This window comes from Fulmarus glacialis, unplaced genomic scaffold (assembly GCF_000690835.1).
Source record: "Fulmarus glacialis isolate BGI_N327 unplaced genomic scaffold, ASM69083v1 scaffold7498, whole genome shotgun sequence".
NCBI lineage: Eukaryota > Metazoa > Chordata > Aves > Procellariiformes > Procellariidae > Fulmarus > Fulmarus glacialis.
Window position 1 is genome coordinate 3,735 of NW_009228881.1, and position 23,612 is coordinate 27,346.

Sequence of the window (23,612 nt, forward strand, 5' to 3'; positions counted from 1 at the left end):
GCCTACACAGCTGGCTCTTCAAGTTCTGGACCGATGCTGCAGCTTGCTCACCACCTCCGGCACACCACCACGCACGTCAGGAAGGTTTGCAAGAGTAACAGCTGGAGTATTTCACCCACGGTGTCACAATAGCAGGTAAAACAGGTCCTGCATTATTTATATGCCTGCTAAGTGTTTGGTGAGGCAAGATGCTGTATAACACAGAAGAAATTATCTATCACACTGCTCCCCAAATCTCTGTGCACACTCTATTGGACTTCTTCAACATAGTCATATAGAGATATAGGAAAACAGAATAAACTAGGGGAGATCTTACCTCAACAGTGAAGAGCTCAGATGTCACAAATGTGCGTTCTTGTTTGATATCCAAAACTCTAGATCAAATAAGGGATAAATTAGAGATCACAACAATCCTTTGTCATTGTAAAATAGTTTCTGTAAGTGTTTAGACAGTAACTATCTTTGCTGCTTTCTGTATTAGACACTTATTCTATGCTGAAAAGGTACTTTCACACTGAAACAAAAATGAAGGCAAGAAAGGTTTCTCTGAAATATAACAATGAAAAACCCTTTTATTAATTAGTTACTTACAGACTTGCCTTCAGAGAACATTTGGAAACATGTCCAAATCTTTAATAATCTTTGTGCTATTCCATGATTATATTTCCCTACTATTAGTCTGATTTACCTTGCTTCTTCCCGAGCCAAAATCTCCAGTAGCTTTGAAATGTCTCCTGGGCAGTCAGAAAGCACAAGGGAAAACCTGCACACTCTGTTATCGAGGGTCAGGGCACGAGCTATGCACTGTTGCAGCAAATGTAAATCCAAGTTTCCACTGCATATAACAACTGCCACTCTGAAAAAAGAGAGAAAAATAGGATCTCTGATTAGCACTTGTCTGTGCAAAGAAACCATAAATCACAAACACTGTATTCAGTATCGGCTTAAGATCTGCTAGGACCACCCTTCGATAAATATGTATTACATGTCAGAGGGGCTCCTGGCTTTCAGTATCAATTGTGGGCAGGCAGTAGGAGCCTAGAAGCTGGCTGCGTTAGTTGGTCTGAAACTTCATTTTCATTTTGCATTTCCTGGAGATTTTAGTTTTGTTAGAGATAATTAGCTGGAGAATTCTAGGTCTGTTTAAATTTTTAAAATGTGACATCATTTTTCCCGGAAGTTCTGAGTCTCAGCCTCTTAATGGTTAGACAACATGTATGTTCAAGGCTTTCTGTAACCATTAATTAAATCCATCTCAACCCTGCAAAATGAGTGCAGAAATGTTTGAAGAGCAAGTGAAGAGCCACATGGTTAGTCTGTAATAATCTCTCTCTGCAGAGTCAAACCTGACCTCCTTAACACCAAACCTTTGCATTTTCCCTTTTATTTTAGCTGTTCTGAATTGAAACTTGTTGCTGCTCTGTATGTACTTTGTCAGCCTCTTCTGAAGATTTGCCTCAGCAGTATTCTAGGGTACAATGCTGTGCATTGGAAATTTTATTTTGTCTTAAGTACATGTGTGTTTAAATACGTTCTGGACTGCCCAGATGCAAGAAGGCACTTACCCACACATTTAATGCTAAATGCAAGGGTAATCCCATTGACTTTCTAGGCAGGAGTTCTCGGGGCTGGAGGCGGGTGCCGCTGAGCGAGTGCAGATGACAGCCTAGCTCCAGATTTCCACAAGTGGAATGAGAGAAGGCAACAGGCTGACAAGAGCAGGATGCTCTCCTGGCAGATGTGACCATACCTTGTGGAGCTGTGTGTTCCTGCCTTTCCCCCAACCATTTGAGAATACAGGAAAATGAGATGATTTGTCAGGTCTCCAGGCTGACATTTGTATTGTTCAACATAGTCTTCTGACCTATATGAGTGGTCTCTTCAGCCTGAAGTAGATGCCACAGAGAAGCCCATTGCCAGTTCAGGGGCAGGAACTGCCTTGTCACTCATAAAACAAGTAGCTTTTCTCCGTTTCCTGGGACCAAGGCACTCAACCTCATGCTTTTGCCACAGCTCCCTGTTTGCAATAGCTGCCATACCTTTTACCCTTCAACTCGGGCAGCTTGCCTGCAACCAACGCTGCAAGCCCAATGGCCCCTTCTGCATCAACCGTGGCTCGCTCGTACTCCAGCAATCTCAGCATTGAAATGAGGATGTCCTCCTCCCTGAAAGCAAAAGAGTTGTGTCAAAACAAAACAAAACAAAAGAGCTACCAAAAGCAGGAGACAATACATTTATGTATAACTGGATTCCTTCCATCCCCCCAGGTACATACAGCCCCAAGGTGGTGTTACAGAAAGCTGTGCTGCTGGGGGTGAATGTACATCTCAGTCTTGTTATTAACTGAAAGACAGGATGGCATTTTTTAGTACAACCATTGTGCTAGCTAAATCCTAGTGGTAAGTATATTCTGCCAACTTGGCCTTTCTGTGAAGATGTAGAAGAGTTTTGTCAAAGGCTGCCTTCAAGTGTTGTAGAACACAAGGACAAGTTTTACACCCAGAGCATGACCAGGTACTAGCAGCAGGTGAAGTTTTGGCCAAAGGGGTCAGTCTGGGCAACACTCTTAGTCATATGATTTAGTTTTAGGTAGTCCTGCAAGAAGCAGGGAGTTGGACTCAATGATTCTTTATGGGTCTCTTCCAACCTGAGACATTCTGTGATTCTATGATATGTGGGATTGGGTTCAGTGTCTTCAGTGCCCGCCTTGGAAGGAAGGTCATCCCATCACCACCATGCTCTCACAGTGTGTTCATGATGGCAACTCCTGCCAACCTGCTCTCCCCACTGTACATGAAGAACCACCATAGCCTGGTGGTACAGCACATTTTTCATATACGACAACGTTCACCCAGTATTATTAATTTCACTGTTTTTCTTCACCTACCTCACAGCAACAACTTTATCCACAAGTTTCCCAGTCAGCTGTAAAGAATTGCTGCCAAAGCAAAGTCCGCTTACATCTGCAGATTTCAAAAGACAAAAATATGAAGCTGGCTTAGACAAGTTCAACATTTTTTTAGAGTCCTGGCTGTTTTGTGCCCTTAATGAGTGCAGCACAGTGCTGTTACACGATCGTAAGTTGCTTGATTTTTTTATATGACAAAAAAGCATTTAGTAACAAAAGACTAAATCTCACAGGAAGATTTTGCCATTTTGGACCCCTTTAAGAAAATTATTATTCTTCACTGGCATAGTTGCACTGTGAGAGTGACCCTGCAGCCCAGCACTTTTCACTGTTCAACGAGGCTTGAAGGAGAGAAGAACCAAGCATGGCAGTGGGCTCGTTAGCTACAGCAGGACAGTTAGCAAAGGAGTGCAGAGACGGGCAGAGCTTACCGAGAGTGTTAAGAAGTTGTTCGTTTATAAAACTCCCATTTAACCCAAAGCTTCCAGAGATTTGAACATCAGGTAAGCAGGATATTTAAAAATTGCTTAACAGTTGAGGTTTTTTGAGCAAATGATGTGGAAACAACTGTATCATTTATAAACACTGTTGTTCCGAGAACAGTTCTGTGAGTCTAAATATTTAAGCACCATATTTTCCTGCTTTTTCCCAAATTAGTCTTTTGCACGAGAGCTTTCCCGTTGACTTTACTGGGTAAGATGCTGCTTGTGAGCACAATGGTCAGATAAATATTCTCATGTTTCTAAGTATTCACCTGAACATTTCACGTGCACTGGAAATAGTATTGTACCCCAGGGTGGTAGTTGGGGGGGGGCGGAATGTGGCAGAAGTTGCTCTTACAGCTTGAATTAAATTCTGACTCTTCAGAGATTTCCTTTAAAATATGTTTGAACTGAATTAATGAGAAAATAATATGGTTGGAGACATCAGTTACAACCTTTATTTTACCTCCAAAAGAATAATGCATTTTCTTACCTCCATAAAAGTGATGATTGCTGCAAGCCTGATCTTCAATTGGGTGGCCAGCCTTTAAGGACTGTTGCAGTACAGGGAAACTTTCAGATTCAACCCCCTGGGGAAGACACCTGTTATCACTTTTTTATTGATCCAGTTATGACAGAAGTCACCACCAAAGCGGACACCAAAAAAGCTACACAAAGTTTCTTCTTCAAATTAACAATTAATTTTAAATTGCATAATAACTGTGCTATCACTAAACGTATCCTGTGGCTTATTTAGGGCCAGACTTTTCCCGTAAGAAATTATTTCAAAACACAGAGCTGGATTTCATTTGCTTTGGAAGAGTCTTCCCACATTTTTTCTTAAATCCAGCCAAGCAGCCAAAGGACAAGAGGCTTCCCAGGCTCTCAGAGGGTCTTCTCCTAGGTGAAGCCCACGGGATCAGACAGTCCCTGTCCCCAGCACATGCAGTCTCTGCCAGCGTATCACTAGATACCAGTGCAGCATTATCACTAGATAGCAGCGCCTTTTGAAAATAGCTGTGATGCCAAAATGCAACACTTTATAGTGAAAGGAAACTTACAATTACAGAAATATGTGGGTTGAGGTGTTTGAGTGCAGCAGCCGACCCTGCCAGCAAGCCGCAGTGGCCTCCTGCAGGGAAAATCACCGCGTCCAGCTTTGGCACCTGCTCGTACACCTCCAGCCCCACGGTTCCCAGGCCCGACAGGTAGACAGCACTGTCCTCCCTGCGGGAAGGAAGGGCACAGCTCAGCAGGGTTCACAGTTGTCAACGCCATGATAGTTCAATCTACTACTTTAAAGACATCGTTCAGCAGAAAAAGACATACGTGAGAGTAAATCACCAGCACAACGAGGGAAGGAGGCAATGCAACAGGACACTGCCATCAGACAGACCGTCGCGTGCTGTTACCTACTGGGAGAAAACTTGTGCAACCTTGCCAAACCCCTCAAATAGCCTTCATGCTGCAGAGCACTTATCTCTGTTGTTACCAGTATCGGGTGTTTACAGAGCCGGTGAGACGGAAGTCATGTTTCCATTGCCATCACTTCCTTCAGCTTCATAAATTTTAAATGTTGCAGTCTCAAGCGAAGTCTCAAAAGGAAATCTCCTTCTCTTTTTATACTCCACTCTCATAAGTGGAATTTAGTGTTTGTGATAAATGGGAATTTTCATGAAATTTAAGCACTGTGTTCAACCTCACAAATACCAAACAGATTGCTACAGAGCTAAATCTTTCCACAGTCCAGGGCCAATATCTGATACCTTCACATTACTCTGGAAGACTCTGGAAGGGTAAGAGCAGCATTTAGTTGTGCCAAAACACTCACTGGTAAAACACTTTCAGGCAAAGGTAATATCATGAGCAGAATAGAGACAAACAGAGTCAAAGGACTGAAAAAAAGTCTACAGTACAGTCACACAAGTGACTTGGATCTATTTCTAAAAGCTGTTTTGCATTTTATTTAAAAGTTAGCAATAATGTAAATGTAGAATGATATATAAATAAAAAAATATGAGACCTCTGTATGCCTATATGTCCTGTTTTTTCTGGCAAATGGATAAGCAAACAGAATTATAAATCCAATTACTTCACTTGATTTACTTGACCCAGGATGTTCAGGTACTAGGAATCTATGCTTTTATTACTGTTAGACATGCACAGAGAGGCTGAGCACAGGAGCACAGAACACCTGCAAGTTGGAGACCAAGGCCCTCTTGAGACGTTACCTCACATACATAGCAAAACACGGCAAATTCCTCAGGGCAAGAGGCTACATAACTACACAAGAAAGGATGGGATGAATGAACTTTCACTCCTGTAGCACAGCTAAAGACGAAGGCAAGGAGTCATAGTGCGATGGGTAACTGAACCCTTGAATTTATTGTCTTTATCAAGATACTGAAGGAGATCTCTCCGACTTCTTATATGTGACAAAAGATATCACTGGTCTCCTGAACAATTCCTCTGGAACCTTATTCGCAAATAAGATTGAGAACCGAGTTTGCGGACTTACCCCTGCCATGGTTACATGGGAAACCATGGGGAACTGCAAAAATGAATGAGGACTTGGGATATTCAATTTATGAGTAAAACTTCTCTAACAACTGAAAATTCTGTCCAGTGGAGACTGCTCTGGGCATGGAGATTTATTAGTGGTTGAATGATTGTTTCAGATAATCATGTTTTCCTTGCTAACACGTAGTCAGAACACCAGTTCACTGATCAGCCATCAGCTTTTTATAATAAAATGGGTTATTTCATTTGCACTGTGAATGATTACTTTTGCTTTGTGAAAGCAAACATGTCTCTCTCAGTATCAAATGCCATTGAAGGAAAATCAAGGAAAAGGGCAGGTAAATCTTGACTGTAGATTTAAACAAGCATTTTTGAGTCAGAGCTAGAAATTTGGCCATTTGCCTTCTGAAATGTGCGATACATCAGTGATCAAAGATGGGCTGTCAGGCTTCAGTTTCTGAATGATATTTTGACGTGGCAGCTAGCAGGCTTTGTTCCCCTGTTCTCCAAATAAAGGGCTCAAAAGCTATCGGCTCTCCTTCCTAGAGTAACAGACTAACCAGATGACAAATGAACGAGGATCAGGGCTGACCAGTATTTGGATATGGAGTTGCACAAGAGAAAACTGGACTCTCAAGGAAGGAAGGTGCGTAATTCAATCTGTAGCACTCTTACCTCTCTGATTCACAAATCAATCTTTCTCACGTCATCCCAGAGGTACTGTCTTACTTATTGGCAATATTCACATTGCATTTATAATGAGGTTCTGAACATCTATAGTTATTAAAAATCTCATGTTACCCAGGCAGCAATTAGGTAGACTTAATGATTGAATTCCAATTTGAAAAATCACATTTCCTTCCTGGAATTTCACAGGAAGTTGCAGTTGGATAAAAAGTTTCCTTCCTCTAATTGAACTCTTGCATGATCATTTTCATAACACAGTATTTTAATTGCACTCAAGAAATGGGAAGAACTGGCATTGACACACCCAACTACGGGACGTTACCCGTGCAGGTAAAACCAAAGACAGTCACGTAATGTCTACTTCAGGAAGCAAAGAATGAATTGTTGGTTAAGGAGATCCGGAGACCAAATTGCTAGGGATTTTATGCAAGCTAGAATTACACTGAAGTAAAATGACATTTCAGAAGTTCCATTCTGAAGCACAGGAGATCAGCTGATGTTTTGCAGACAGCTGTGGCAAGTGACGATGACTGTGTGTCAGACACACATTGAAGAAGACTGGCTATCCGTATATGCATACATCTCTCTGGGAAAGCTCTCCCAGTCTACACCTAATAAAATACATTTCACAATTGTAGTGTAGGGGGGGGGTGTTTCTATTTTTTTTCCTCCAGAGTGTGAAAAGTTGCATCTGCGAGGTTTTAATTAAACATAGTAACAGATTGAATAACTCTGTTTCTTGTAACCTGAAATACCTGTTACTTGTAACATGAAACCTGAAATAAATCAGAGCGCTTTGATATTATTGTTGGTAACGTGTACATTCAGAGTTCCTCAATGCTAGATGCTGAAATCATTCACATGCATTGTCCCTGGAGCTTCATGAACCTGGAGAATATCTACTTTATGTAATATAAACAATTATTTGGGGAGGAGGGGAAGATTAAACGTGAAATTACAGTAAAATAATTTAGTTCTTACGTGCAAACGTGATAGCTGATGCAAGCCAGCTGGGACTTAACACATCGATTGAAAAATGGCTGACAGAAATTTGGAAATCACGAAGTTATGGAAACCTGTGGTTTTCAAAGACAGCCTAAACGGGTTTAAAATTCAGTGGGATCTAGGGCACCTCATTCCCTTGGGTTTCTTTGAAAGACTCGGTCTGGGACAAGGTTGCGCCCATGGTGACACTCAAGGCACACCAACCACCCCTGTGGGTCCCTTGCTGTTGGCAGAGCTAACAGTGCAGTTGAAGAGTACAGTTCCCAATAAACCAACCGGGAAAGAAGTGAGGACTTTCTCCATTCTGCTCATTCTGGGATCCTCTTTCCAAGCAACATTACTCACTATTACTATGTTTAATGCAGTAGTGCCTAGGAGCCAAACGGGAACAGGCACTCTCTGCAGTAGGTACCATACAAACACGAAGTGGTAGATAAAACCTCCACAGAGGTGGTGATGGGGAGGGAGAATAACATTCCAGCTCAGTGCATCAGAGGGACTGCCAGCTACCTTACGCTAATGATTCACCCCTCCATGCTTTTGGAAATCTTACTTGAAAAAAGGTAAGAAAAAAAAAAGAAAAGGGAAGGGAAAAGTGGAAAAGACTGCAGAGAGAAAAGGAAAAAAAGGGAAAATGGATTAGTTCTAAATATTTCTGCCTATCTTACCTTATTCTAATCATGTTCTTATTAGATCCAGCTTGCTCAATGACCTCAAATAGTTCAAACTTAAATTTATACTCATCCTTACCTACTTTATATATATGTGTGAAGTAGCCTCTTAATCATCTTTTTTCAAGGCAGAATCACAGTTTTGTCACTCACACCAGATATGCAAAAATTTTACAGCATTAACCTTCTCTTGCTCTACACTGTGCCACTGAAGCCTTTGCATTAAAGATTAGCTTTTACCCACCTTACTCCAAACAAGAGAGAGACCAAAAATGAATGCTAGCCATAATGCTTTCTGACAGGGTTCATAAAGAGTTAACATACATCCATTATCATACTAGCCCATATAATTCCCAGTCAAGAAGTTTGACTAATTTGGTGGAAAAGTGTTTCATTTTGGTTTCCATCCCCAACTGTTACAGAAAGATTCATGATTTGTGCCTGGGAATATGTAACTGTCCATACTCCAGGTAATGGGAACATTTTGATGACCTGTGATCACATTTTAATGAAACTAATTGTTTTTTGCAGAGCTGCGCAAGTATCTAATCTAATCTTTCTAATCAGCCTGACTTTCCACTTACTCTTCGAGGTAGAGGTAACCATTCTCCTGTGCCAACCTTCTTGCGTGTGTCTGGGAATCCTTAGCTGTAGTGCCATAGGATATAACCATGGCACCGTACTCACGGCACATTTTCACTCGGGACGGGGACGTGCTGGTTGACATGATGACAAACGCTGGAATACGGAGCTCTGAAGCGTGGTAAGCAACAGCCATGGAAAAGTTACTGTCCGAAGCCACGATCACCCCCTTTCTTTGCTGATCCTAAAAAACAGGGTTGCTTATTGCACATTATATAGAGTCACAAAATTGTTCCATATGACCCTGGATCATTCTAATGGTCTGACTTCTTTCTTTTCCTCTACTAGCTGATCATATTATGATATTATGATACAATATATGCATGTCTGGTGTGATCTCAGGACTTACACACAGAGCTAAGACAGCACAAGATCAATCCCTGTTCCTACACTCCTCTGGGTTCAATTCTTGTTCCATTGGAATTAGTTGCAAAACTCCATCTGATCCCAGAAGAGCCGATACCTGGTCCCTCTTCCCCGCCTGCATGAAATTATTTCATTTCAGGTTTCCCTTTAATAGAAGGATTTACTCATATTATTACAAAAGTGCAGGAATAACCACTGTTTCTGGGCTGCTGTATCATGCCAATTATAATTATTATTATTGCTGCAGAGACTCAGTAACCTCCTACGACAAATGATAAGCTATTCATGATAATGAAATTCATTACAAAATCAAGTGGTGATCTAGATCCTTCTCATCACCCATTGTAACTCAATTTCATCATCACTTAAAGTTTGGTAGTTTCAACATGTCAGAACCATAGTACACATACACACACTTTCATCTAAATGCCACAGAAGAACGCTGATGTTTACATTTTGCAAGCTTTTCTCTCAAATATTTTTAAGCATTTCACCAGCAGATCACCCAAGCGTAAATAAAGTAGTAAAGTATTTTACATTCAGATACTTGCAGACCTACCTATGTTGTTCTGCACAATGGTTCAAAAGGCAAGAAATACTGCAATTCCATGGACATTATGGGTAAAATTGTCTTTAATTCTGCTCCATTTTTGTGAAGCAGAACTAATCTACTTCTTTTTAAACATTGACATTTTGTTATACCTGAGGCAATGACATCAGAAGGTAAAGTACACCTCGTTCCTTCACAGATCCCGTGTACTGGAGGAACTCTTTCTTTAGGTAGATGTCCATCCCATACTGCTTGGATAGCCTAGAATACTGGAGTATAGAAATGTTATTATGGGGATGTATCTAAAATTAAGAAATATCTTCCACACCCCATCAGCTCCCTGGTGAGGCATGCATTCAACTGCTATGTATGAGCTCTAAAAAGTAAATTTCATAATCTGTTTCTTTAGAAATACATGACAGCGTGTTGTTACCTACCAGATTCTTCTGGTTTATGGAAGTCATTTTCAACTTCGCAGCAGTGAAATATGTACCCCATACCACTATGAATTCTGAAAATAGCACTTGTTTTGGTCTTACTGTTCAAACACAAGATATTAAAATAAGTATTTTCAATTATTTAAAAAACCACCCTACAGTCTGCTATTTTAGCACTTGCCAGAACTGGATATTGAATACCCAAAAAAATAAGGTCATCTCCTAATAGATAAAAAAGCAGTTAGAAAATTCCTCCTTGAGTCCCATTATGACTCTGCTATGGTTTCTGCCACTGATTTCACTACTGAATATTGTCCATTTTGCTTCCTAAGGCCACTGTGACATTAGTAAAGACATTTCTTATTTGAAGAATGACGGAAATAATAAAAAATATTTCCCAGGATTGCAAGTGTAAGCAGCAGCTGTTTGAAAATGATCAGTGTTTGGAACAGAAAGGATCCCTGAGCTGAGAGGAATTAGCAATCATAGTACATGTGATGCAGTGTCCAAGCGCATGATTATTTAATTTTTTTTTTTTAATGGCAAACCTTTATCAATTTTTGTAGTAAGTCACTCACAGCATGCATCGCCACATTAATTTCCTATTACCATATTATCTAAAACAAGAGTTTTAAAAAGATACCTGTGGGTTCCAGTTCCCTAGGCTTACTGCGTCTCTATTTCGTAATTGGCTCTATTTCTTCCATTGGCTGTCAGAGCAAGTGAGGACCTGGAGATTTAGGGGATCAAGCCCTCATTTATGATAAGTCACAAAGGGAGAGAGATTAAAAGACAGCATGACAATATATTTTAAATATTTATCTCAAAAAGTATCTGGCAGTGTCATGCATATGGTGTACAGTGTACGTAGCAATATGTACTGACATATTTTTCAGACTGTGGGATTTTCAGAGTGAATTTATATAAACTAAACATCTGAAACAGATACTTGCTTTAAGGTATACAATTAAACTAAATATTTCAGATTAATGTTTCAAGGCTTTTTAGTGGCTTTAAGTTCCTCACCCATAGGTGGGGCCAGATTCTCTATTTTGCTTCTGAAAATCCTGCAATAGGAGCTACCACTTGCTGCTCCTTAGCAAATCTGGCTGCAGAACTGAAAGAATGGAAAGTGCTTAGTACACTAATAGGATAATAGTTTCTATCCTAAGCAGCCTAATCCATGGAGAATGCCTATGCAAAACAGAATAACACTAGACAAGAAACACTACTTTACTGGTTCTTCACATACTGTACTAGTTTTATCATTTTTGGTTTTGTAGAGAATCTTGGATTCTAGAGTGAACAATGAGAAAAAGGATTTAAGGAGATGAATCCTATGACTTTATAAAGTTGTTAAGTCTCCCACATTTAAAAATATGTGTCATTAAGTCACTCTTTACCACAGAGGTGGTGTACTTCAGATTATTATTATTTTTCTTTCATTTTGATACTCAATATTTTAACTCTTTAGGTTATCCTTTTCTGCTTCCTTTAACTGAGGCTTTTTTTCATGTAGCCTAAATATAGCAATTACTTCTAACAAAGGAGGTGTCAGTGCTATTTTCAGTTGTACTGACCTCACGCGTGACCTTGTAAGACTCATTGAACCAGCCTGTAAGTTTTCCCTTTTGTCACCGTGATCTTATCTAAGGACTACAGATACCGTGTCTAATGTACAACACACAGCACAGCCTCCATTTGGCATCCACAAAGCTAACACAAAACAACCTTTAAAGTTCCTACATCAGTAACCAAACCAAGTGCCCAATTTAATGTTAATTCCTTGTTTTCCTATACACGCTACCTCTATAACATCTGTTACAATCATTCACGATGCCATATGTCAGCTCCAGGCAAACTCCTGCATAAGGATCCAGGACGCTCCATCCACGGTCTTACCTGCAGATTAGGAATCACCCTGCAAAGTGTTTCTCCATTCAATTAACTGAATGATTTATAGCCATGCTCGCTTTTTTAATCCAAACAAATGTCCCTGAAAGGGGCTCTTACCTCTCAGCAATGAGTTAAAATAAAGGTTATCTGTGTTCTTGACACCACTCTGTGCTTTCAATACTTTCCTTTTGAAACATGCAACATATACTAATGACTTCTGTGGGAACATTACTTTGACTAGCAACAGTCACGGGCTATTTTCACACCAAAACAAGTGGGGATATAGGTTTTCCGCTATTCTGATCATCCCAAAAGCATAATTCATAAAAAGAGACTAAAGAAAGTTAGCCTGTTTAGCTTGGCACAGTAAATGCAGAAAGGGGATACAACCATGTTGCATAAATCTGCCAGGGACACCCAAGAGAAAAGAACTATTTAAGTTGAGGGGCAAAGCTCCCTGAAAACAAATGGTGGGAATTGGCCAAAGAGAGCTTAACTACGTGTGAGCAGGAGCACGATCGGTTTATGAAAAGTTTCATATTACACGGATGCCTGCAGGAGCAGAAGATGGACTCAGTGGTGCAGTCTCGCCTTTTCCTGCATTAGGATGTGTTGAGAGCAAAGACATGGCTCAGGGGACGGGGCTGAGATAGACTTCACTAGTTTGGCCGAAGTGCATGACGCCATGAGCTGCAGGGAAGGGATGATCCAGGCTATCAAAGGGTACGGAGCTAGCTAGTTCTGCTTTCCAAATTATGCCCTGACACTCTCCCTCTCCCTGCCCATAGACGACCTTTGTACAGCAAGATTAAACCCATCTAACAAATATGACCAGAGTTGTCAATTACAGAGAAGTGCAGTGCTCGCTACCTGCAATATATATGCAAATCATCTCATCCTGGGACAGTCTCTCCACAAAAGCAGAAGATTGACACTTCTGTCTAGAGCACTGACTGTGCTCTCAAGCATGACAGTCTGAGAGTTTTGGTGACAAACGATGCGATGTGCAGAGTTTGGTACGCTCCCTCTGTCCGCCCAGGCCCTGCCCCCCGACCACCCGTGCTGCACATGTGTTTGCTCACTCCCCCCACCGCCTTCCCGAGCAAGCCAACTCTTCCACTCTGAAAGGAAATCCAGGTACAGCTGGCATGATGGTTTACTCCCAAGTCACTCTGAACAGGCAGTATATGAATGCAAAATGCATCCAGTTTGACTCCCTGAACTCCAGCCAATGCTACCCTGCAAGTTTTTTTACAGCCCCAAATGGTCTTGTATCATCCCCTTTGTCACAAGACACACTTCTTCAGTAGCATGCTGCAAAAAACAGAGCTATCCTTATTTTGGGAACTCTAAGCTAAAAAAGTAATTATGATGTCTCTGGATCAGCAGGCACCATCCGGGAACCAGGAGAACTGCTGCACCTTGCAGACCCAACCGCTTTGCTCCAGGGACTGCTAACCCCAAGGAGTGACTCAGACACCAAGGTCCTTTCCCTGTGCAGGCCAGAAAGACAATCCACAACCAGTGAGGCTGGCAGGGTGCCCCGGGTCAGCAGCAAGGAGGGATTCATTGAGAGCGCAATTTGGGGCTGCTGCTATGAATTGCCATTTGGCAAAGATGCTCTTTTCACCCACCACAGGGAAAAAGAGGAGATGAGCCACAGAGTGCCTACAGTAGCCTTCATGAAGAGGTCCCAACAGTAGAAATACACTACGAATTAAATAGCTTGCCACTGTACTTCTCTTACGCTTTAGCAAATGCTTGTACATTTATGGGGGTGTCTCAGTCATTTTCATACCTAGACTGATTGATAGCTAGGTGCGTATGTTTGTGTGTGTGTATCTTAACATCCTCGTTTTGTTGAAGACGCACGTGGCAGAATCACCTGGTTACAGAACACGTCCGGCCTCGCCAGGTTGGCCAGGCTAGGAAGGAAAATCTGTACCTTCAAACTCTCCAAATATGAGGGCTGGTTCCAAACCAGACCCTCCCACAAGACTGCTTACCCAAACACTGATAGCCCGCCGTCTGCAACTCAGGTTCCTTGTAGCAAAAGTTTTTCACCGGGAGCATATCATCATAGTGTGTTAAGTCTATGGCTAACGTGGTTTATCCTTTGTTTACAGGTCACTGCCATCTTTGAGGATTTAGGTTAGTGTAAACAGGTAAGAAGAAAATGCTTATTGACAGTTAACAACAACTAATATGAACATGAGTCATCTTACACAGGTCTATCTGCTGCAACTCACACATACTCTTCATTCATTTCTGATCAACTTTTATAAAGAAAATAAAAGAAATACTGAGAGAATGCAAAGCCATATAAACTCCCTACCATGCAGGGGGTTTTCTGAACACCGCACTGGATTTTGAAAGCTGCTGCACTAATATCTTCAAATCGAATCAGCTTGTTATAGCTTGACGGGCTGGTGCTACTGCTTGACTGAGGGATGCGGGAAAGAGCATCCCTAAGTAACTCCTCATTACGGCTCACTATCTTCATTTCCCAGGTCTTCACATCCCCATTCAGGTAATCCTCCTCACCAAAGTCTTTCAGTCTCTCAGGGTTGATAGAGGGTGGCTTCTGCCCAATAAGGCCATTTCTTATTGGCCCATCCTTACAACACTGAAGATCACAAAGTGCTGGGGCATCTTGTTTCTTTATTTTATTGTCATCCCTAAAAACAAATAAAAGAAACTTGTTAGGAAAGCTGAGATGATTAAAATCTTGACATTCAGCATTTAAGAAGGATGCACATCTCAGTTGCTCTTTCCAAGCCTCAAATAGGCAGACTGAATTACTACTGTCATATTGCCTTATCTTGTAGGTGGACTGAAAACTACGGTAACCAGCCAGTTTTTAGAAAAGCCACAGATAACCTGGCATGTGGACAAACTGGGAAACTGTCATACCCAAGAAAATAAGAAAGATATAATCCGTGCTGTCTGGGCAGCCAGACCTTCCCCAGTACTCAGTCTCAGTCCGTAATGATCCCAGTTCAGTGCTTCCAGAAATTTTGGAATAACTGTAATTGTATTTGCTGTATGCAATTCCATGTTTTTCAAAAAAGGCAAATACAGCTGCTGCAGAGCATTCCCTAATACTATTAATAGCAGTAACAAATATTACATTGTACACAAGAGGTCTGCTTCTCTGCTCTTGCATACTTGCAGAGCATAGTCTTGACAGTCGTCAACTGCCTCGTGATGGGAAGGAAATTATTTTGATAAGGGATAACAATTATATCCTACTACAGAGCTAAAGAACTAGGTCTCCTGATCTGCGAGTTAACACTTCGTAGATAAAAACACCTGTACATAAGACAACACCATGAAGCCACACAAACCTCCTTCCCCAAGAAACTTTGGAGACACAACACTGCTACAAAAATTTGCCGCTTTTCCTACCTTCAACTGCCTTACTCTATGGTCCACAGTGCTCAGGATCTCACAAGGGATAATATACTGTAGTGCAGGATTTTGCAGCCCTACTAACAAATAAATGCAAAACTTCTAGGAATTCTTGGAATTTGGAGAGTAATGTGGAGGAAAAGGAACATTAAACAGAAGACCAGTGATTTGGAAAAGAGCTGATACCACCCCTGGTCTGTGGCTATAATTACACAGATGGTATGAGCCCCTCTACATGAAGGACTCAATATTAATCTATTTGGAAGAAAGGGTTTTCTAAAAAATATACATGTTAAATTATGTCAGAGATTTCAGCATCATCTCCAACAAAAATATTTACCATTTTCACAAAATCGTTTGGATTTAAGTTATGCAGTTATTCATCAGCAGGTCTGGCTGAAGCAAATGTTGCCATCATTTTACAGCAGCGATCAGCACTGTAATATGCATTGTAATCATTTCCAACAAGAATTTAAAAATATTTAGAAACAGCTGCTTTTTGAGCAATTGTCCCACTTTTGGCAGTGTCATCCATTTTCTTTGTGGTCCCAATAATCTGTGCCAGTAGCTCTGCTTCCTATGACACTTCCAATTGTTCCACTGAGGACTTCACATAACAATACGGGCAACTTAAAGGTTTTGTTATTTGAAACAAGTAATATACCAGTAGCATCAATCATTCTGTAAATCCTCACAGAAGACAAAAAAGGACAATTTTTGTAGCAAGGTCTTCTCTCTCCAAAATTAATGAGATCAACACTAATTTTCTAAGATAATTAAATAAAGTATTTACACATTTGTAACTTGCTTATGTTGAAACTTGTGATTTAAAATATTTTCCCAATACTGTATCTTAAAGCTGATACACCCAAACAGCAGGCATTCTGCCTTCAAATTAAATAGCTTCTCAGGTAGCTCTATTCCATACTTTTCTGCATTTCTGCTCCTTTGGGGTTAGAGAGTTGGAACACTTCATAAAGATGTTAAGCTTCCAGTGTCAGTTCTCATGCATATTAGTTAGCTTAATGCAAAGATGAGAATCAGACCAGACTGTCTCCCCGTGAGCTTGTTACAGCACAGCCCCTGCCATAAACAACAGCTATCATCATCTAAGAGGCCGCATCGCTGTTAAGAGTGCATTCCCTACCTCCTCCCTCAAAAAAACCATTTTCCATATCACAGTAGCCCATAACCACTCCAAAAAGAGAACATATACATCTTATCTCTAAACATATTATCTAAAATGTTTAGCAAGCATTAGCAATGACTGATATTTCTTACACTGGCAATGGGTTAAAAGGGTATGTGTAGGGTAAAAAAATTTGTGATTTTTCTAGGTCAAATTTCTAGGTCAATTTTCTAGGTCAAATTTTTTTTTACTGACTGGCATTTAAGATAGGAGATAAATTCACACTTTTTCCTTGCATCTGTTGCAATCAACTACAAAAAGTCCATTAAAAAACCCAGCCAAAAATGACCACAAAAAGTCCATTGATGAACTAGAATTCTGCTAGAAAGTACAAACTACAGGGTAATGCCTTACCACACTAGTACCATCAAATATTTTTATCTACAAATAAAAGGACCAAAATGGTATTTCCTGTTTTTGGCAGAACAAAGGAGGGAAGTAAATCAGATTCTCAATCCTTGATCTGCAGCACTGCTCTCATTAACAGTGAATATCTGCTCAGGACCCTGATGGAGACAACACCTTATGACCTTTGGAAAAAAAGAAAAAAAATCAAACAGCTGTAAAATATGTGTAGGCTTTTCAAGCTTGAGATAGGTTTAAAGCACTTCTGAAACATTACCGTCTCAACATTTAATATGGAAACTATCATCCATTTGCATCTGAAATGTCAGCAGCCTCATTACCAAAAGAATATCATCATGCTATTGTGTATGTATGTATTGTACATATTTATTTCAGATGAATTTTTGTTCTCCTTCTATGTACATATTTTTCATTTACATCAGTGAATGACATTTTTCCCTATTGAATCCGCCTGGGTGTGCCACAGACCCACTGAGAGCTCTCAAACTCCCAAGGCAAACAGTGGGTTGAGGTTTGATAATCCATCACAAAGAGGCAACTAATAACCCTGTTGGGTCAGAGGTGTTTCTCTCCTCAAACAAGTTCGTATGCTTGGCGTAGATCACCTCAGTATGAATTTCTTTTGTAGGAACAGTCAAAGCAGGCAGCAAAGCATGCAAGTGCTCACAAAAACACAGCACGACACTTCTCATGCACAGTAACAAAATACGGCCCCTATTCTAGCGATCATGCCCACCAGATTAAAATCTGAGCCAATATAAACACAAACCCCAGCATTGTAAAACATTGCTCCTTTCAAATGGATAGCTTTTCCTTTTTTGGAGTTTGTCTAGGAAAGTTTTCATTAAAAAGTCTGTTTATTTCCAGCCATAAAACAAATATCCAGCTGGCAAGCTTTGTTACATGGTTATAAATCACAACGTTTTACCTTTAAAGTGATTAGTAAAAGCAAACATGAAAATACAGTTTATAAACCTACTTTTTCAAGAACAGCTGCTCAGCATAACTGCAAAAAATAAGAGAGAAGATCCGTATGCAAACATTCCATGAATAATTAAGGAACTGGAAAAAATATCATTTGTTTAAGCAGATAGCTTTACATAGTTTAAAGTCTCAAAGCCAATGCAAAGACAGTGTGTACCAAAACGTACTCTTAGAACGATAAAAAGCAACAACTTGGAATGAATAATTTTTCTGTTTCCAATTTGTTTTTTTGAATATACTGATAATTTTCATCAAGTTAAATAGCACTGGGGAAAACAAGTTTGGAAAAATAGTAATATTCATAAACTAAAAAATTAATAAAAACAACAAAAATAATTTTGGGAAGATAAAATGCGGTAGTAGTGCATACGATACCTAAAAACCACAACTGTTGCCTCCGTTACAAGGAGAAAGAAATGCCCACGCGGTTATCCTGCAATGATGGGACAATTACATTTCCCCATCAGATGAAGCACATGCAGATTGCATTCCTCAGGATCCATTAAATGGACTAAACAGATTAAACTGATATACTGGATCTCTTCAGCTTTTAAAACTGAAGGAGCAAAAAAATCTACAAAGTCACGGATGTCCAGGAAATAGCAAACTGGGAAGGATTAGTCGCTGTTTCTCCCAGTATAAATGTTAGCGGGACATCATATGAAAGTATCAGATAGAAAATTTGAAAGTTCCTGTCTCACAGAAAATAATTAGCTCGCAGAACTCATTGCCACAGGATGCTATGAAGGACATAAATGGGTTCCTAAAGAAATTGTGCAACTATATGGAAGCAGGTCTAACAGTGACCAATAAACTCATCATTCAAGAAGCAATCTGTGATCCAGGAAGCCCCTAAGCACTTACTTGACAGACTCCATGAAAGCGTATGAGAGAAAGCATCTTAGGTGGCTTTTATTTTTCTCCAAGCTCCTGTTACTGGCCACCACTATGGAGAAGACACAGAGGTAGACTGCTCTTTGGTTTGACCCAGTGCTGCCATTTTGACTTGCAGACGTACCCAAGGTCAGCATTTGGCCCATTTGGCAGCTTTTACACCTCTTACAAAATGAGTCACAACAATGTGCTTCGAGGCAGAAATGAAGACGGAATTATGGACATACATTCCCATGTTACTGTGCTGCTCCACAGATAGAAATTTAAGTGTCACAAAAGGAAACAAAGAAATTTTAGTATAAGACTCAGCATTTCTTTGTCATTTCTACAGCAGTTTTTATCATCTGCATTCACAATGATGCACACTCACCATGAAGAGGGACTGACAGTATGGTGCAAGTTCTGTAGAGTATTTTAGCGTCCTTATAGGTCTACGCCATGACAAGAATTTCAAATTCCAACGCCTAACTTGGACTGATCAGTGGCATAGTGCAAACTGGCAAAGTCTTAAGCTTGAGTACCACCACTTCAAACCACCCCAACAAATTGGGGCTAGCCTGTAATTAATTCATCAGCACGCATACACATATATGCACATGTTCTCTGTATGTGGATTTTTTTATCTCATTCTTTTTTAATGTTTTAGGGGTAGGGGTTTCTTAACCTCATATCTACATGCTCATATCTACATCATCTTCCCAGATGCATCATCTACACCTTCCCAGAGCCCACCAAGCAACAGACATTATTAAGATACAGTTTTAGACATACTTATCTGCTTTCTGGACAAATGGGCTCAGATCTTATGCCTGCAAGTTCAGAATACTTATTACAGCAAAAAGTGACCCCTTTAAAGTCACTTCTGCCTCATTCTTCAAAGTGTTGACCAGAGGTAGGTCATGTACTGGGGGGGGGGTGAGGCAGGGGAGCAGCCTGCTGCAGGTAGCAGTCTGCTCAGCTTATGACTGAGATGTTACTAGGGCTGGGATCTCCTCTCAAAGGAGTGAGAAAGAGGTAATCCCAGGATATGACAGAAAAGACCCCTTCCCTCATCCAAATCCCTCTTTTACCTAGACCCTCCCCAGCTCCATTAATCCTTCTTACTCCACGTCCCCAGCCCCGTCTCCTCTGACCCTTCCGGATGCCTGAGCCTTCCACACCCCTCTGATACCTTCCCCATTTGTTTCAACCCGCTTTCCCAATAGCTCCTAAACATTCCTGTTCCATCCCAACTCCTCTTCTTTTGCCCCCCCCTCCCCAAACACATCCAAATACTGCAATAGCAGCAATTCTTAAAAGCATCTCAGCAGCTTGTGCAAGCGGGTCTTTATGAAAGAGAAGTGATAGAAAAAATGAGGCTTGCTGAGATACAAATGGTGAGAAGTATCATAACAGATGTCATCTTCACTGCTAGTAATTCTAGTTACTGCACTGTATAGTGTCCGAGTGTCCTCCGCAGGAGTACAGGGTGACAAGTAAACTCCCCCAGGCATGGGGAAGGAACACGCCAGATCTCTCTTTGACAATACAGTTAAAACAGATCAAAGACAATACTGCGCTCAGACTTTACTTTCTCAAATTATCATTACTTTGTGTAACACTAGTACTTAGAATCACCCATTTGAGACTGTATCACTCCAACTAGTGGCAATTACAGGATGGAAATTCAAAATGCATCTCTGACACCTAGATACCCAAACCCGACGCAAAGTGATTGTTCTTCAATCACATAGGAATCACCAACATCTTCCCCTAAACAGAAAGACAAATTCAGTAAATATTAGCTCAACTTTATTGATAGAAACTGGGGCACAGACAGATCGAGTGACTTGCCTAAGACTCCTGCAGGAAGTTCATAGCAGGGCTACTTATTAGAGTGTCTTAATGACAAAGAGATCAGGGCTTAGTTACTAGCCTGTATGACACAAATGTTAGGGCACGTATGGACTGTGACCATCCAGCATAGATAGGTACATAATAACCAAGCCTTGAGATTGAGCAAGCATTTATACCTCTACTCACCATGTACAGGTCTGACAAAACTGGTGTGATGTTACACCAGCAACAAATGCAAAGAAAGCTCAGGCTCATTCAGGGAACAACCAAGCTGCATTATCGCTTCTGATAAAATATCTCCTTACTTTCAGTAAGTCAGATTTACCAGAGCCTGAGCCTAGTACTATATCTGCCTTCATCTGTGGTCATAATCCATTGCCACACTTCTGTACACACTGCTGAAATGTCATTGCTTACTGCTGGCAAAGGGAACTGGGTCTCAGCTGCTAAATAGGTAACATGAGGAAAAAGTAATCTGAAAGCAAGAAGAACTCAGAAGGTCACCCCTCTTGGTTACCTCTGCTTCAACACCTTCCAAGTGTCCCTCAAACAGACCCATACCTCTAAGCAGTTCTTACAGAACATTCACAGCTGTGAATGTCAAATGATCGCTATCTAACACTGCACACAGTTTGGCAGTTAAAACTCTTCAAGTAATTAAATTTTCTTCCTCTTTAAGTTAAATGTATACTGAGTTTAAAGGTTCTCTGGTGATTAACAGATCTCCATAATTCACTTGTAATAAAGAATGAATAGCATAACCCAAACTAGAGGAAAGAGCGGTCCTGTGATTAAAGGACTGGTTTAAGATTCTCAGCTTGCTGCAGAACACGTCACATCATGTGTGACTTTGGGCAAGCCATTTTTTCAATGCAGAACTGGGATCTTGTCCTCCCCTTTGGTGTTCCATGAGGGTTTATTAACAGCATTGAGCCCATCGAAGCAATTTGTTTTAAATATTACCAACATCTGCGACTATTGGCAGGGTGCAGGAAATGAGAATTGCCTCTTGTTTACACCACATCTGGCAACACCAGGTTGTGATCTTGCTAGCAGTGTCCAGATAATAAAATTGGGGGAGAAAACAACTATGGAAAAGGTTAAGAGAGAGATTGTGCAAACACAACCATGCCATATGGGTGCACACCCCCCAGCTGGTGCTACGCAAGGGCACTAGTTATGTCCTAAATTCCATCTGCGCCATCCAAGCCTGAAAACAGGAATTTGAGAAGACCATAAGCACCGAAACAAAGACAACCACAGAACACCTGTAATAATAGGATGTGATACAGGCTATCCCAAGATAAATTTTCAGCAGTTCATTGGCCTGTCTAGGGTTATTTCTAATACCTTACTCATGAAGAAATAAAAAAGCTGAACTCCATGGGCTTAAAGTATTCAAATCTCCACTGCTTCTAGTGGATGACTCCAAGAGTAACTCATACCCACAGAACCCTGGGAGATATTGGAAAATTACAAACAATTTCTTTTTTTTTTTTTTTTTGAAAGTAAGGAAAGGAAAAAGAAAGCATTACCTATAAAGCACAGCGACTAAATAAACAACGAGGTGAAGCAAAACTCCAACTACGACACCATAAGGAGGCAGGAGGGGTCCGGGGGTTGTCATGTCCGTGGGCCTGGCCCTGGGTGGACCCCGAGGGCTGACCATGACCCCTGAGGGGGAGAAAGGAGCGCTCTAGCTCTAAGTCAGACAGCAATATTCTCCAACCTTTGCCAGAAAGGATCGTAGTCTTCATCTTCCCCGGAGCGATCCCTGGGACTTCTGTTTTTTAACACCCTGGAGTAGAGAAACTGTGCTGCAAAATTCATTGTAATTCCTGGTGCAAAGCAAAGCTGGGAGACTGCGGGCAGGGGACACACTTGCCTGTGAGAAGTGCCAGCCCTGCAATGCCTGGGTGGGAAACAGTGGGCGATGTGCTGTAAGCAGCTCTCCAGCGCTGGCTGGGGGAGGGAAGTGCCTTTGAGAGAGATAGCTGCTGCTATTTAAAGAGATTATTTCAGAGGCCAACCTGTCCTTGTCAATTTGAGTCAGGGCCTGGATTATGCTTGGGTGACGCTCTGTTAGCAGGACACTTGAAGCTTTAGTTACTTACTGCTTAACTGTGGAGCATGATCTAGACCTGCTGCAGGGCCCGCGATTTAACGGCATGCACTTGGGTAGGCAGAGGCAGCAAGAAAGGGACGGCTTTTTGTGGTGGTGGAGTCACCTGCAGGGATCCTTTAAGGCAGCACCAAGAGACATGGGTCTTCGTGACTAAGGCGCAGAGGAGACCAATTACTTCATTCCGGTCTTCTCTTGGCACATGTCCTTGAAGCAGAAAAACAGAGATATCCAGATCATCACATAGAAAAGATCATCTAGAGAAAAGACTGCAGCAACAGACACAAAAATAACCCATCTAAATCTATTCTTCATTGCCCTGAGAGAGCGTTAGCAAAGGCAGTGCCACATTTCCAGATGCAGGATGGCTGTGCAGTGGGGGTGGGAGCAGGGGGTCCTTCCATGGTTACTCTCCTCTGGAAAGCCCTGATGGAGCGCAGGCTCCAGGCTGCCTGGGGACTGACCAGGTGTCCCTTTCCAGGTATCAGCGGTCCCTCAGTACCCTCGGCTTTCTGCTAATAGCTTACAAAATTTTAACCTGCAAGACAGAGAACAGGCACATGGTAAAATCTAACCCACGCTGTGACCTAACCCTCCCCACAGAGTACTGTGAGAAATATTATAATCTGCTTTATATGGGAGAGTG

At 41.2% G+C, this 23,612-nt stretch overlaps 1 protein-coding gene across 1 annotated transcript; it reads right to left on the minus strand.

Moving 5' to 3' along the window:
* Positions 1–316: 316 nt before the first annotated feature.
* On the minus strand, positions 317–22,728 carry LOC104081046 (threo-3-hydroxyaspartate ammonia-lyase-like; the record flags this gene model as incomplete). The annotated part of the gene is made up of 10 exons (XM_009583640.1): positions 22,574–22,728; positions 14,500–14,842; positions 9,984–10,100; positions 8,858–9,099; positions 4,452–4,617; positions 3,884–3,980; positions 2,888–2,963; positions 2,040–2,165; positions 689–856; positions 317–374 (listed from the first exon to the last, which is right to left on the minus strand). Coding segments are annotated over exons 1-10 (1,494 nt in total), but the record flags the coding sequence as incomplete, so codon positions are not given.
* Positions 22,729–23,612: the final 884 nt, after the last annotated feature.